This window comes from Merops nubicus, unplaced genomic scaffold, assembly GCF_000691845.1.
Source record: "Merops nubicus isolate BGI_N331 unplaced genomic scaffold, ASM69184v1 scaffold49302, whole genome shotgun sequence".
Lineage (NCBI taxonomy): Eukaryota > Metazoa > Chordata > Aves > Coraciiformes > Meropidae > Merops > Merops nubicus.
The window spans coordinates 2,174-18,408 of record NW_008596655.1 but is presented as its reverse complement, the minus strand read 5'-3'; the positions used below and the strand labels follow the sequence as shown (position 1 = coordinate 18,408).

Genomic DNA, 16,235 nt, shown 5'->3' with positions numbered 1-16,235 from the left:
TCATACTCGCAGGAAATGCAAATTTTGAGAATTTTTTTTGCATGATGTATGATTCCCCAGCACAGAAAAAGAAATTGAAATGTATGCCTAAAGAGTATTTTTCCTGAGATCAGATCTACTGTATAGCCAAAATTAAGTGTATGTTTACAGTCCTTACTACAAAAGGCTAAAATCATCAGTCAGTAACAGTTTGGATTTGTGCAGTTAACCATGTTTTTGGAAGATTGTTAGCTGTTAAGTGATTTAGATAGCAGATGGAAGTGTTTAAGTAGAGATTATGCAAGATATGAAGGCAAAAGAATTATGAGATGTATTGTGGTGTTTCTGCACCTCAATATGAGAAGTCATGGTGGGCTAATCCTACATACCGCTTATCTGAACACACTGGGGATTCTCATTGCACTGTTGTCTGTGACAGGGTCACTACTGTTATTGCTAATAGGCTTTATTAGAATAAATTAAAGTACAGATAGAATTCACTTACATTCATGCTATCAGTGTAAACAGTAGTCCATGTGGTGAGGGAAGTCTGTCCCAAGTGCAGAAAACCTTTCTCAGTTCTTTGTCAGCAGACCACTAAGGTGCTTTCACAAGTTATTGTAGCAGTGCCATTAGAATTTTTCACTATTTGTTCAGAAGCTTTAAAAAAAAAAAAAATGGTTTGTGAGCTCTAAAACCAAAGTTCATAAAACCATGTCATAAACCTCTAAAACCAAAGTTCATAAAACCATGTCATTCTAAGCCCCTTGCTGGGGGATCTTGCTTTTTACATACCAAGGGGCAATTACTTTTATACAGATTTATTAATTTTACAAAAACACTGAATAATTTGAAGGGTGATTCCATAAAGAAACTCCACGAATTTTTCTGACTGAAAGTATGTAAAATGTTTTTACAAAACACTTTAGTGAAATTATTAATATATAATTTTCAAATTTAATACAGCTTTTTTCAACATTGTGCTTGATATCTGTATAAGAGCTGTGGTGATCATAGTGATTTTTTGTGTGCTCAATCTGTTTGTTAACAGGAGTGGTGATTTTGTTACGTATGGTTGTGTTTTACACTGCTGAGAAATATTAATATTTGATTATAAATGTTGTAATAAACTTTTTAGGTGAAGTAACTGCATGACGTTTTTTCGTAACTATAGCTGCCTCTGAACTGTTTATGGATTCTTGCCTTTTACTCACTAGCATTCTGTACCATTCAACTATGTACAGAACAAATTAAAAATAAAGGACATATATGTAGTTTTCTACATAAAATTGAATTGCTATAGATGATGAAAGTTGAAAAAAGCTGAGATTATTAAAGTAGAGTTATACAACTCTGCATTTAGGAGATATTTGAAGGAAAAGAAGTTTATGAAGTTAAACTTTCAAAAGCTCAGAGGTAGCTGAGACCATTTAGACCAAATGAGTTTTGTGCAGTTCTGCATTGGTTATCTTTTCATGTAATTCTAAACTTATGAGAATAATAAATGGGTTTTGTTTTATCCACACTCTTTAATGTATGTTGTTTTCCCTATTTATATTATTTTCTGAATGTAATACTTGTTTTGCTGTGTTGGTTATCACACATCTGAGTGCTTAGTAACTATTTCCGCTCCTTTTCCTGTCAAGTGCAGAAGTATCACAATTGTCTTTGCTTCTAACTTGTGTATCTAAAAAAAGCAGGAAGCCCAAAATTACAGTTCTTTCTGTAGAACTATTCTTTGAATGCTGCTGATGTTAATAACTTTAAAAACTGTTTTAATGTATACAATGCATCAGACTTGCATACATGCCTGCTACCTCAGTTCAGAGATTTTTCTTTGCTGTTACTTCCTGTCTTTACAGACTTGTACAGGTATCAACATATGCTGTTTTCTACAGGTGTATAGCCTGTTTTTTTAACAGAGATAAGAAAGATTATCACTTCCATTCACTGTAATAAGATTGACTATGTGTATGCCATCATATGGGATGCATTCTGTATAGACTTTTTTTATTTGAGCAAGCAGAAAAGGTAATATGCTTCAATTAAAATTGTTATTGTGGTGGGTCCGAGACATCAGCATTGACAATCTATTTCACAGAAGTATAATCTTTAGCTTTGAGTCCATACTTGAAGACATGAAGATTTTATGCAACACCTGTATTTCATGACTGCAACATCAATGATAAATGGTTTAAACACTTTTGCTGAGAAACAATTATCCTACTAACTTAAGGTAGCTGTCAAGAATAGAAAACTCTAGCTCATGCACTTACACTACACAGGTATCCGTGAATTAAAACAGGCTTTTAATGATATTGGCTGCACTCATGAAATATGCAGTGTCTAACATTAGTCAAATCCATCTGTATGATCACTTGTAACAAAAAAAAAAAAAAAAAAAAAAAAAACCAAAATAAAAAAAACATGATAAAAAAGATAGGCAAGTTCAAAAATAGTCTGGAAATATTTCTTGTGATTTTAGTGCCACACTGAATAATTTAAACTGCTACATAAAACCTTCTCTATTTCAGAATCATCATTACTGTGGAGAGAATGAAATTACTTTGTGTGTAGTGATGTTATAGATCAAATCTTTGATCATATTGATGGTCAAACATACTGGAACCTGTTCAAACACTGCTTAAAGATAATTTCTATGTAATTATACATACTCCAGTATTTTATAATTGGTGCTAACATTAATAAGTTGTCTAAACCTCTGGTAAACTGTGCAAGTATCACATGAGTTGCAGAACAGGGGGTTTTCTTTGTTTTGGTTTGAGTGGTTGTTTTTTGAAGTAGGTCCTCATTAGTTTGAAATTTTTTCTCATCTTGGAAAGAAATCGGTGGTTAAACTGTTTAGAAACCAAAGATTTGGGTCATCAGGTGGCTGTGAAGAAAAAAGTTGTAGGTTTTTATTGAAACTCTTAGAAGTGTCAAAATAAATTGTCAATTTACTGTACATTTATACATAGATAATTGTAGAAGCAACAGTAATGACACTCTTATGACTCTTGTCTTTGCAAAATTTAGTCGTTTAGTCTCTTTTGACATATTTTCCTTTTCCCCTTTCTCTCCCTTTGTCTATATCCTTCTTTTTTCTCTTCATGTCATTGGTCAGATCTAGATTTGAGTGGGTAAGTGTAGCCTAGCTGATAATTCCTGTGGGTGAATCATATATGCTGGAGGCTGCAGTGTAGCTGAAGTCAATTATACTGTTTTACCTTGTTTTTCTAATGCATAGCCTAAAGATTTGGGCTAATGCAAAATCTGGTTCTAGAGTTCATGGAAGCTACATCTTTTTAAGTCTTTTGTGAAACACCCCATACATGCTACATGTGCATTTTTTACATGCTTAGGAACAATATAAAGTTTCCATTAAGTCTATTAATTCACTTTCTCCTGGCTAACAGATTTTGCCTGTAGGGTCCTGTGCCCCTGGTCAGAAATCCGTGTCATTTAGATATTTGCAGGAGTAAGGTGCAGTTACTGTGAAATGGTTTTATTAGGAAGGGGCACCAGGTTGATCTCTGAGCAGCTCATGTGAGTAGGGCAATGAGCTTCATCTTTAACAGATGTAAAACCAAAAATCTTCAAAAACACAAGGTGGCCAAATTTTCATGTGTTGCTTGATAGAAATAGCTATTAGCGAGTTGTTTCAGTGAGCTCAGACATTTGGATAGTAAAACTATATATATAAAAAATTTTATATATATTAACAAATAGATTTTTTGATAAAATTGCTGTAGCTCATATGAATGAAAACATTCAAGCATTAGAAGACTTTTTGGAGAGATGTTAGTTCTTTAGGAAGACATGCTACATGACAAATGGGTTGGTTGTTGGTTTGTTGTTTGTTTTTGGTTTTTCTCCCAGATGCTCTGAAGTTTGAGTAAAATTTCTCATTTCAGTCTAACCCCATTCTTTGAAAAAGTCCTGTACACATTCACAAATTCTACACACACAGAATTCATACCCACACAATCTTTTTCCTTTTATTTTAGAATTACATAGTATAATATTGGTAAGTATTAGGTTTATATAGCAGGTTTATCGTTAAGTCAGGTACATCTGAGAACGCACCTAGAATATGGGTCCTAAAGTCTGCTTGGTTATACAAAACCAACGATTTTGCGCATACTTGTTCTGAAATTATGACAAGTAGGTGTTGTATGATACTTAAAATAGTGATGTCTCAAACAGTTATACTGCACCTAATTTCATTATCCTTTGTGAAACTATAAAGAATAGGCCTTAGGAAACTGCGGCTCAAATATTAAGTACCCTGTTGTGTTACTAGGAGGAGTTAATTGAAGACTGAAAGGTTTGTAACTTCCCTGAAGAGAGCTTTTCATATTTGGAAAGAAGCTCTGGTGATTTAGCTCTTCTGTTCTTAGGTCATGGTCTGACCTTCAGCATTAATAGTCAGGGCAGACACCATGTGGGCTGAGATCTTGATTTCTCTCCCCCCTCCACCTTCATGTTTAAGAGGAATCCTTAGAGAAAGGAAAAAACCTGCAGGGAGTGAGTTAACCCAGCTGTGCACTATTGAACAGAGACAAGGTAACTTCTTGGGCCAAGAGTACTGTAACACTAAACAATTAACACAATGTTATGTTAAACAATTTCTGGCTTAGTCTTTCTCTAAGAAAACAGCTCTGTGAAGAAATTGAAGTTATAATAAAAGTAACATATGATAACATGCAGATAAGATGGAAGTTAGTAATTTTACTGTGTTTTTTCTGCACATCTTATATGGTCACTTAAATCCCTTTCTAAAAGACATAATAGGGAAAAATTAGTTGCGTATTTTGAAAAATGTGAATGAATCAAAATAAGTATGAACATATATGGTTTTTGGAAGTTCAATGTTATGGTTTTTTGTTTTAACTTGTCATCCTTGAGTTAAAATGTAGGTTTTAATTAAACTAATGTTTTGTCTTCTTTATGGCATCTTACGTTTTACACATGTAAGCCCCAGTGGAGTCTGCAGTTTGCTCTTGAATATTACATAGTTCTCTAAAATTTGAGTAATTGTTCAGTAACTACTTCTTGAGGTAGAATAATAAAAGGTAGTGGTGCTTGGAAAAGTCTCTCGGGCAGGGAGTAAAACCCCAATGTCATCTTTTGCCTGATCTGCAGAAGCTAAGGACATGCTGTTTTATACTGAGAATAGTCAGGTATCTATATTAATATGTATAAATACATATACTTTGATGTACTTTGTGTACTAGGTGGGAGATGTATGAAATGTAGCTATATGTATTTGCTGAGAAGGATGTGTTTCTTATGGTTGATAGCTGATGCTCATTCTTGTTTTGTTATTAATGAATGAAGATTATATATATTAACAAAACCCCACCAAAACAACCACAACAGGGGAAAAAAAAAAAAAAACTAAAACCCCAAACTAATTGCTGTTACAGGAGTAGAGCCCTTTTTTTATAAGAGCTTAGGTGGAGATAAGGGGAGAACAGGGAGATTTTAATGTCCTTTTTTTTCAAGGTATTATCTGCAACAGAAATTCCTAGCTGCATTGGACAATGGCTCTTTTTATTTACATATGTAAAGGTGCATTATGTATGATATTCCAGCAGTTATTTGTGGTGTTCTTCATTACTTTCTTTAGCTGAAGGATATTCTAAGAGTAGCTTCCTTATGCTCTTCTAAAAATGTATATGCTGAAGAAGATTAGTAATGTATAGCAATTGTACTGCAGAACAGAAATCTAAATCTACTTTACAGGCTCTTGTATACAGTGTTGTGATTGCAGACCATCTCCATGGTTAATCTATACCTGTATGTGAAATACCTTTTTAAATATTATTATTTTTTAGTAGGTTGTTTTTTTGATCTATCACGTTTCTATTTACTATATTGTGTTCACTTTTGCCTATTTAATGCAGTGCTTGTTCTATCTGTTTTGGACCATTGGTTATTAATTTCTCATTACAGTGGTAGCACTAGCAGTTAGGAGAAAATTTTCAAGCGAAGTGCTTGACCACTGTCTTGGAGTAGGGTGGTAGGCTTGTGAAGTTCAAGTAACTTCTAGTGAGGAACATAAAATTTCTGTTTGCCTGACTCTACCAGCCTAGAAGAAAGTGGGTGGGAGGTTCTTTTCAGATGAAACAGACCTTTATGGAAAGGAAGATCTTAACAGAAAATAAACCAAGTAATATTACAGATGATACTTGTTCTGAAAGGTAGGTTTTTTGTTTTGGCTACTAGTAAAAAAACCAGATCTGTTCTTGACAATATGCTCTTTTAAAATCAGGAAAAAAATTTCATTCACAGATCATTGTTACACTAAGATTCAGCTGAGTTACTAGGTCACAGCAACACTGCAATATTGAGGATTTTTACTACTTTAGCTGTGACAGCAAACAGAAAGCATTGGAGCCTGATGATATGACAGGTCATGTGATATCAGTGAATACCTCATCTTGAGGGAGGAAAATATGCATGACTTCCCTAGTAAAAATGCATCATTCAGTAAGAGTAGGACCCAGAGAACTGTGTGAGCAGCGTTGGCACCAAGAGACACAATTTGTAGTACTTGATCTAGAAGAATAAGATGTTGTAATAGTCTCTAGCTAGTCACATCTGGTGGTCCAAAGCTGCCCTGGAGAGTGAAATACTCCACTCCTGTCTGTTCCTGAGACTTGGTTGCCATGGTCACAGCTTTAGAGAGATAAAGACTCTCTTCCTGTATTTTGTATGTATAGTAGGAGGTCACAGTGGTGGCGCTGCCATGTAGAAAACCCTATCTTTTTGCTTTCATCCACTGTTATTTTTTGCTTCCCAATCAATCTTTTGGGCTCATTTGTGCTTAAGATACTTCAGGTTTGAGAGTTATCCTTATTTGTCTTTTTTTGTGCACTCTTATGTACAGACTGTCTTTTCTTACTATTTTTATCATCCTTTAAAATCAGACAACACATTCCAAACAAATAACTCTTTCTAGAAAAATATCCACCTTGTATCAGTATTCTTTTAACTGTTCACAGTAATTGGAATGTCTTTGGCACATATATAGTTTCTCTATCCTTCCCCTCCCTGTTTTGTTTCTCTTAAAGATGTGTTCAGGAAACACAGAATAGAAGTATCTTCTTTTATTTTGTCTCTGCCACCTACTCACTCTGCAAATGAGTATTTGGGCTCTTCAGAAATGTAAAGTACACTGGATAAAATACCGTATAATAGTTCTTCACCCACCCTGTTATATCACACTCATTTTCCTATGCACTTTGTGGCCTTTTATTTCAGCTCCAGATGTACAAACCAAACTATACACACATATATGCACACCAGAAATCCATAATTGAGAAGTGTATGCCAGCAAGCATATTTTTTTTTAAAAAAGCAATCTTCTACGAGGTGCTACTTAAAAGGGATTTGAGAAGTTATGAATGTTCTATAAATATTTTAAAGATGGAACTCTATATTTTTGAAACCGATTTTAAGATTTCATGGACTTCTGTCAGTAAGTAATGAAGCTGATTGTTCCTGTATATAAACATGCTCTAAAAAATAAACTGCAGCTCCTCTATGTGACAGGCTGTATTTCTTGCCTAATATGAACCCAACAGGGACTCTTTCAATTAATAAGTTAATTCTCTTCTACAAACTCTACATAAAAAATGGTATACTTGCTATGGCATGGTCCTGACACTGACAGGAAAGAATTTGGTAGGTAGCAGAAGTGTTCAGTAACACAACCTGTTCAGTTGTTTTTCAGCTTGCATCCATAGGTCTGTAACATGTAGAAGCACATCTGTAAACAGCTGAAAAGGTGTAGGTTTGTCTAAAATATATTAATTATCTGTTTGCTTTCACATACATCAAGACTACCTGTTTATTCTGTTCAGACCATGTTCTTCAAAGGTGAAATGCTGCTGTCCTGATATTCTGTGACATTTACCACTTCTGGCCTCTTTCTTTCAACTAAAATCTTTTCCTTCAACCAGAAGGAAAACTTGGCTCTTGAAGCTGTTGCCAGGGGAAAAGCTCTTATATATGGAAAAAAAAGCGTGTCTTAAAATATATTTCAGTTTTTACTCCTGAGTGTGTGTGCACATAGAGGAGAATAAAAAGTCAGGCAACCTAGATCTTGATTGTTGTGAGAAATATAATTTTATCCTCTCTTGCCATTATATTGATAGCCTTAATTAAATGATTGCATTCTACTATAAATCCACAAAATTCTTCCACAGAATAATCTGGTTTTGAGGAATGACTGGTGGCAAGGCACTCATACAGCTAGAGATAAGAAAATCTGTTTTGAAGTTTTGTCTAATGTATATCATGTATGTATAAGCAGGTCTTTGAAATTTAATACCATGCTCCACAAATTCCTGGATTTATTAAAAATTTATTGTAATCTCTGCTTTACATCCTTGCCCATAAAAATAACATGATACCTGGTAACTTCACAGGGTCATTACACAATTTTCTGAAGAACTTGAGTACTCTAGTAGTGAATTGCACAGACAAAAGTACAGAAATACAGAAAACAAGGATATATATATATATATAGGTGTGTATATATATATGTGTACATATATTTCCTGCATAGTAGATGCTGCAGGAAGTTGTAGGGATAGCTTAGTCCTTCACACTTAACAGTAAGAGAGAATAACTCCTTACTTGGTGACTTTTCTTCATCTTTTGCTCCAAATGATGCAGGGAGTTCTGTGGGGAAAGAGAATGGGCTTGGAAGCTTACATTGCATATATAAAGAGGCTAAAATAATATTAACTGAGCCACATTATTATTTCCAAACTTCTTAAATTTGCAAACACTAACATTTTGATCACATATCTAGTATAAGTTGTATAGTCCTTCTGGGTAGTCACCTATTAATATAGGTTTTGTATTCATGAAATACTGAAATTTTGCAACATTGGGAGCTTTGTAGCCAGTATTATTTTTCATGTAGAATTAATTGTAGACAGTATAATCATAAAGATCTTTGGGCAACTTGCTTTTCTTCCTGTACAATCCTTGGCTGCAGATTCTGGGGAGAGATGAAGAAGAGAAACTTTTAAAACCAACTGGGGCTGTTACATGTTTTATTCTGTGCAATATTATGGTAATCTACAGTATTCAACTGATTTTGTAGGGGGAAAAATGAGCTGCAGTACTCCTGCTTTGAAATCAAAAACTTGGCTATATGAGTAACAAAGGTGATATGATGGGGAACAGAAATGGATGAGTTTTTGAGAAATAATTTCAGATAGACACACGCGCGCACACACACACTTACTGTATGAGATCCCTCAATCCCAGTCCAATATTTTTAGCAGGTGTTACTGATAGAACTTCGATGTTACACATTTTTTCTGGTAGCAGTGAAAAGGAAAATTCATGTTGTATTACTCGAGGCTATAAAGAATTCACACTTAGGAGAAAAAAACATTTCATGTTATAGCAGATATTTAATGCTTTCTAATCCCTTTACATGTCCTTTATCTCTGATATTTATAGGAAACATGCCATTTCAGCAATTTCTTATGAGTTTAATTCCTATAGGACATGTTGTATATAATAATTTGTTTCATGAAATTTAACCTCAGTTTAGGTATCTTTAAAGTTAGTTATAAATTAAGTACTATTACTAAAATAAGTGCTAAATAAGATTTACTAAAATAACTGGTTATACTGGTTAAAGAAATTGAATTGCCTAGAGCCACACAAGTGGTGAAATGGTCTCTGAAACCTTGTATTCATATTCCTGACTACTAGCTCTATGTAGTATAGTCAAGTGTTTACAAAATGTAAGAGGTAAAAATGGTTTTTAGGAATAGGAGCAAAATTTGAGCTTTCCCTTGCTATTTGTAATCCAGAACACTAGAGGACAGCACTAAAATATTACATAAATACGTTGTTTACACTGTTAATGATATAGATGCTCCGTGAAGGCTTTGTGTGAAGAAAAGATATGACACTGGTATTATTCTGAATTTTCTTTGCTCCTTTTGAAAACTGCATCCGACTTCACACATTTTTACAGAATAACTGGTTTCTTGTAGGCCACAGTATTTGCTGTAATGGTTTCTTTAGTAATTAAGCTTTCTTTTTAACATAGCAAAGCTGTAGAATAGAGTCTTGTGTGAAATTACATTTTTAAGATCCAGAAAATAAGGAATTAGTTGATTATTCTGTAAATATTTCATTATTTATCTGCTCACTTTAAACGTATTGTTACACTGAAATATGAAACAATGTCATTCCTTGAAAAAATTATGGTTTCTCTTCTATTTCTTTAGGCACTCTGGAACGACATGAAACAGGTGAAACAGCAAAAGCAATTCTTACTGCCATTGAAGATTCAGAATACGTAGTGGCAGATGCTCCACTTCCTCTATCTCAAGACTCAAAAAGAAATAAAAATGCTGGATACAAACACTCTAGCTCTTACAAGCATGGCATGGTTTCTCACAGTCTTACTCATACAGAAAAATCTTCAGATAAGGTAAGAATGAAGAGCAGAGCATTCCTCAAGAACAATGTGTTGTGATCCAAATTCTTCACCCTTTCACAGATGTGTAGCCCTGAACAAGTAGCACGGAGACTTAGTTTTAAGTTTATAAAGGCTTGTTCTGACTGGCTTGGTTTTTATGCCTTCAACCCTATTTCATAGAACAAATGGGGAAGATAGGGGTGTGTGGAGTGCCTTATGCAAGGTCATCAGTAGGTTTTCTCTGAAGGGTTTTCTTAGAGACCACCCGCAGTTAGACCCTACTATGCCTCTAGCTTATGACTGCACCTGTTACAGTACCCTCAGAACAACTGAACCCTTCAGTCTGGATGTGTATGTCTAGAAAAAGAGCATATCAGGGTACAATGCTATTGGCCTTTACATTACTGTTTTTCTGTGAAACAGCAGATTCCTCTTGTCATTCAGTGACAGTTTTTATTGGGTGTTTGATTTCTGTTGATGTCATCACAGAACAGAGTGCAAGTGCCTTACATTAGTGTGATTTAAATTTTGCACCTAATTGCTTAAAAAGATGATGTTCTTTGTGAGGTGCTGGGCTTCAAGTAGTTATGGTAGTCTTCAAGAGAGATTTGTCCTGATACCATATTTAGCTTTATCTAATGGTTTATTATTTTTTTTACAGAAGTCATTAAACCAGAAAACATTAAATAATTACAAAAGATATACTCTTTCTTTTTGTTTTGAAAAAAATTTTTATCGATTGTAGATATTTAGAAAACCTGTATTTGCTGAATGTTAAGCCTCTTATTAAAATTGTCTCATATTTCATACAATCTCAAATACAAGGTAGGTACTACCTTATTCTGATTGGAAGACAATGGTAGATATATCTTTCTGAAAACCCTGTTTGTGCATCTGGAGTGAACACATTCCATGAGCTCTTCATATGAGTGTATGCTAAGAACAGGCCCTCAATATTTTCATGTTTATCACTTTTTCACTTAGTGGGTTTGGGGAATTTTGTTTTCTGTGATTAACAGAGGAAGTTGTGTGCTATTCCTCAACCCTGGATGTATCTAAAAAGTATCTTCCCACAAATATGAGACCATGACAAATACTTTCTTTCAACTTACATGTGGAATCAGCCTTCAGAATTGTCTCTGGCCTTCTTCTGGCTTTATTAGTTAGGTTAAATGGAATATTGGATATTCCCAAATTGTCTGTGATGAAAATATAGCTTAATCTAAGTCCTCATTCTTGAATTTTCTTTTTTGGTCTTTTTCTTTTATACCTGCAAATTTACATATGAGTTAGTTTATAATGGTGGTTCTTTAACTCTTTAATGTTTATTTTTGACCTTTTGCTAACCTTAGTCTGATTTCTAAAGTTCTTTTTGATCCCATTTTTCTGAAAAGTCTTATTAGAGCGTAATCCTGCTGAGCATGTTGTGGGGCAGATGGCGCACTAGTTGGCCATTGACACAGAATCTGATCTCACTGGTAGCTTATTAAAAGGAATAGTTTCTTCTTGCCTTTTTCAAGAGAAACAACAGAAAAAGTTAAAGTAGTTGCATTTGGAGTGTAGTTTTTGTCACACCTATTAAGAAAATTGCATGGGTTTAACAGTGACTGGAAAGAAAATGTGCTGCTTATGGAATATGGGAAAGTAGTTTTTGTAAAAGCTTAGTGTCAAGTTTAACATGTTTTGGGAATGATGATCTTAAATCAGAAGTAATACCACAGTAGGCAGTAGTGGAGTAGTAATTATAATTTATAGCACTCTTCTTGATCAGGCCTGTATCTTGCCTGCTTTCCTTTCTCAGTAAAATATTCCCTTTCCTTGTGTAAATGTTTTTCATTAATTATCTTGTCCCAAAGAAAACTTTTATTGACAGAGCATTATTGATTTCTCTTAGGCTTCTCTATGACTGTTAAAAAATAAATTCTTTGAAACTTTATTTTACCTTCTTTTTTTGTTAATATTGTCCTATTTAATATCCAACAAATCAAGTTCTATACTTGGGAAACAATTTTTCATTCGTGCAAAAACTGTCATCTGTTACATCCAGCACTTCTTCCCACCTCCATCCCCATTAGAGCAGGTTCTGTAGATTGGTGTGGGAGGTGCTGGAGGCTAAATGTATAGAGTGTAGCTGAACCTGGGAAAAGTATAATAATGGGAGTCAGCTCAATGCTATTCCACAAGCTCAATGCAGGCTACAGAAAAAGTGTGTGGAGCTCTGTGGCTTTTTTTAAACACTGTTTTGCTATTACTGAAATGAGGGCTTGTCATGAAGTCCACTGTTTTTCATAGTTGTACGCAGGAACTCCTTTTGTTATGGTTTCAGAGTGCTGTGTTAACTGTTCTGCGTCCTTGTATTTTAGCATCTTTTGAAATCCAGATCCCACGAAATTAGTGAGAGTTCTGTAGATACTGGAGTTCAACATTCCCTACCATATTAATAAGTGTATAATGACTACATAATGAAACTATCATGAAACTTTCACATTGTCAAAAGGCTTTAGTATGGATGTTTACAATGAGTGTTTCATTATCATTTTGTGTCTTTGGCAAATTGTCTATAAGATTTCTATTTTAAATTTGATCAAATTTCAGAATCTTTTTTAAAAATTCAATTTCAGAAGATTTATTTAACAAAAAAAGCACTAACTATTCTGTCCTGTTGGTATTCCAGTTGAGTGATCCTTATTTTGTACAATGAGGTGATCGATATGAAGATCACAAGAAAGATTCAGCATGTTTTGATATTTGCGATTACACTGTTTTATCATTAACATTGTTTCAGAAAAAATATTTGCAAAGTACTGGTCTCTTTTTACTCCATCTTAAGAAGAAGAAAAATATCCTCACATAGCAGTCCAGCTTCAAAGGCTTTCTTTCAAAACATTTGTCGTCATGTAAATCACAGGTACAAAAGCAAAATGCTTGGATTTCATGGTGTTTTGACCATTTTAATTCTTTTATTGTGCTGCACGTGCCAGTGGGAGTACCAATAACAGATGAGTGTGACAAATGCAGTTAACACAAGATCCATATTAATGTTGTCAAATCCCTTTGATATATTTAAACAGATTTTAATTATTTTCAATGTCAAAAGACTCAAAATATATAGCCTAATAGTTCTTCAAGAAAGCTTTACTTAATATGTGAATGTAAAACCTCTCATAAAAATGAAACTTTTATATTGGCCTTAGTCATTGACATAGGGTATTCATCAAGTCAGCAATTTGTGTGGCAAAGTGCCATTTGAATAGTGTATTGTTAGAATACTTATGGTCCACTTGACAAGGGCTCTTGCTGTAAATAGTGCAATTTGACTCCAGCTGTTAAAGAGTGGCTTTGACAGCAGCCAAATAGAATGGAGATGCTTTACTGCACCGCAGAAAAATCAATATTGGGTTCTTGTTCATAGTAACCTGTTTTTTTCTTCTTTTTTTTTATTGCAGATTTATACAAGACTGACTAGAGTTCATTTGTGGAAGTTTAAATATTATTTTAAAAGTGGTCTGGTTTATTTTCAGTTTAATGTTGGTGATGAATGATTCTTGTGTGTAGTAAAAAAAAAAATAGTACTTTGTGGATATAAACAATGTGATAATGCAGCATTATTTCAACTCTCCACTTATATGGATGGATATCAGGATGTGGGTGCATAACTTATGTAATTAATGACAAAAAAAAATCTTTCCTGTCTGTCTTTTTTTTGGTTCTGTAGTGTTACTGTAGTATCCCTGTCAATTTTCTAAGCTCAGGGGTTTTTTTAAGCACATGTCTTTGTTGTTCTCCCTGTAATAACCCCCCCAGATGTTGACAATCTGTAGTGCCATTGTAGATTTTCCTAAAACATAGTCTAACTGGTGCTGAACAGTTTTGCAGCAGTATTCAGTGACACAAGGTTGCTATGATACCTGGCCAGTAGCAATAGGTATTGAATCAGTGGTCTTAATTACACTAGACTACACACTAGATTGTGTACTCTTGGTGTTCTTATGGAACAAGCTCTCATTATATCTTGAAATCATGGTTACAGTTGAAAATTTGAGCTGTGCGAAAAACTGGTTTAAAAAACAAAACAACAACTTAAAACACTTTAGTATGTCATATGCAGATTTCATTGATGCACATAAAAAGCTGGATATGTCTGGGAATAATTTTCCAGATGTCCCAGAAACCTTTCATGTTAGAAAGTTTCCTAGCTTTTCAACTTAAATGATTTGGGTGTAAATCTGTGTTTATCATGTACTGATATTTCTAGTGATTTCAGTGATGTAATTAGAGATTCTTCTGGGTAAAATGTTGGAGGAAAAGCAGCTTCTAAGTTTTGTGCAGATCTGCTAAACTGTAGTCTGCTGAATTATACTATTAAAGATCTATACCAGTAAAGGCAAATTTTTACTGTGTATATAAGACAAAGGGGACAAAGATGAGGTGGGAGGGAAAGTGTATATTTACATATGAATTTGTATAGGAAAGTTAGGTGTATTTGTTTTTTGTTATAAACTCAAATTTCTTAAAATACTCTTTTAAGAGCATTGTCCAGTGTAGAAAGAGTCAAAACACCTGAATAAAGGTTTACAGAAGATCTCCTAAAGTTTTTTTTATTTATGGAGTTATCAGAAATAATGATGACCAGGGTAGTTAAGTACCAGTTACTGTAACACTTGTAAATGCATTTTAAACATTTTAAATTGATATACCTAGTATTAGTTGATCCAAAGAACTTACTCTTCACTTGTGTAATAGCACATGTATTCTGCTCTCAACAAAACATATAAAGGCAAGATGCTTTGGAACAGAGATATTTTCTTAGTAGGGAAGCCAAAGCTTATATTTGTACAGTTCCTTAAAACAAGAATGTACAGAAATTATAAATCATAAAAGAAATATCTACTTTATGTTGCCAAATAGAATAAGTAAAAGACAAATGAAGGCTGTAGGGCAATAGCATTTATTTTAGTATAGTAAAGGATGCAATCTGAAAATAAAATTGTTATTGGGAGCCTGGAAAATCACTACTAGTTAAATCTTACTGATGGGAAAATTGATAGAAAAAGGGAAATAAGTTACATACACAAATACCAAATAATACTTATCAAATATAAAATCAAGAGTGGTATAAACAATGCTATGTTAGATATAGATTTCTTTCATTTCTTTCCTTTTGTAATATTTTGATTATTATGAAGAGCTACAAATCTTGATCATGTGTATGGAGTGGATTAAGAACAGCAAAGCAGAAGCTAGTAGAACATTTCTCCTTGAAGTTAGTAACATTTTTGTTGTTGCTGTCACGCTATTTCTGGTTTTTACTATGGCTGGTTTCAGAAGTAGTAGTATATTAAGCGTAATAAGAAAATGAGTGAAGAAATTAAGGTGTGTATATGTTTCTTTTAACTCAGATGCAAAACATTTCAGTACTACATTTCTGGTGAAATTTCACGATTAAGTGTTTTATCAAGGGACAAAGGTAGCAACATAACTATGGTGAAGTAACAACTTTAGAATTATGAGGTTAAACTGGTTAAAAAGCATCATGATCCTGAGAGAGATTGATAGCTTGGAGCACCTGTCAGCTTTGCTGAAAGTTATGGCAGTTTTCTGAATTGGTCCACCAGGTCAAGAATTGGTTGATATCAGTGTTTTCTCTGTTGGTTGCTTGAAAGCACAAGACTGCCTTCCTGACGTTGTAGCACGTTTTACTCTTGCAGATGTGGATAGTAAGAAATACAGGCTCTCAGAAATCTGAGAATAAGCCTTAACTAATTATTTCAATGATTTGGACACTGGTTAT

At 34.0% G+C, this 16,235-nt stretch overlaps 1 protein-coding gene across 1 annotated transcript in view; it reads left to right on the top strand.

Annotated features, from left to right (window-relative positions):
• Nucleotides 1–10,456, top strand: part of LOC103769239 (WD repeat-containing protein 72-like) — a gene marked incomplete at its 3' end in the record, with an annotated part of 30,469 nt that extends 20,013 nt beyond the window's left edge. Inside the window, exon 11 of the mRNA XM_008936416.1 lies at nucleotides 10,251–10,456. Within this exon, the coding sequence (XP_008934664.1) occupies nucleotides 10,251–10,456 (206 nt within the window). The remainder of the gene's footprint in view (nucleotides 1–10,250) is intronic.
• Between the last annotated feature and the right edge of the window lie 5,779 nt (nucleotides 10,457–16,235).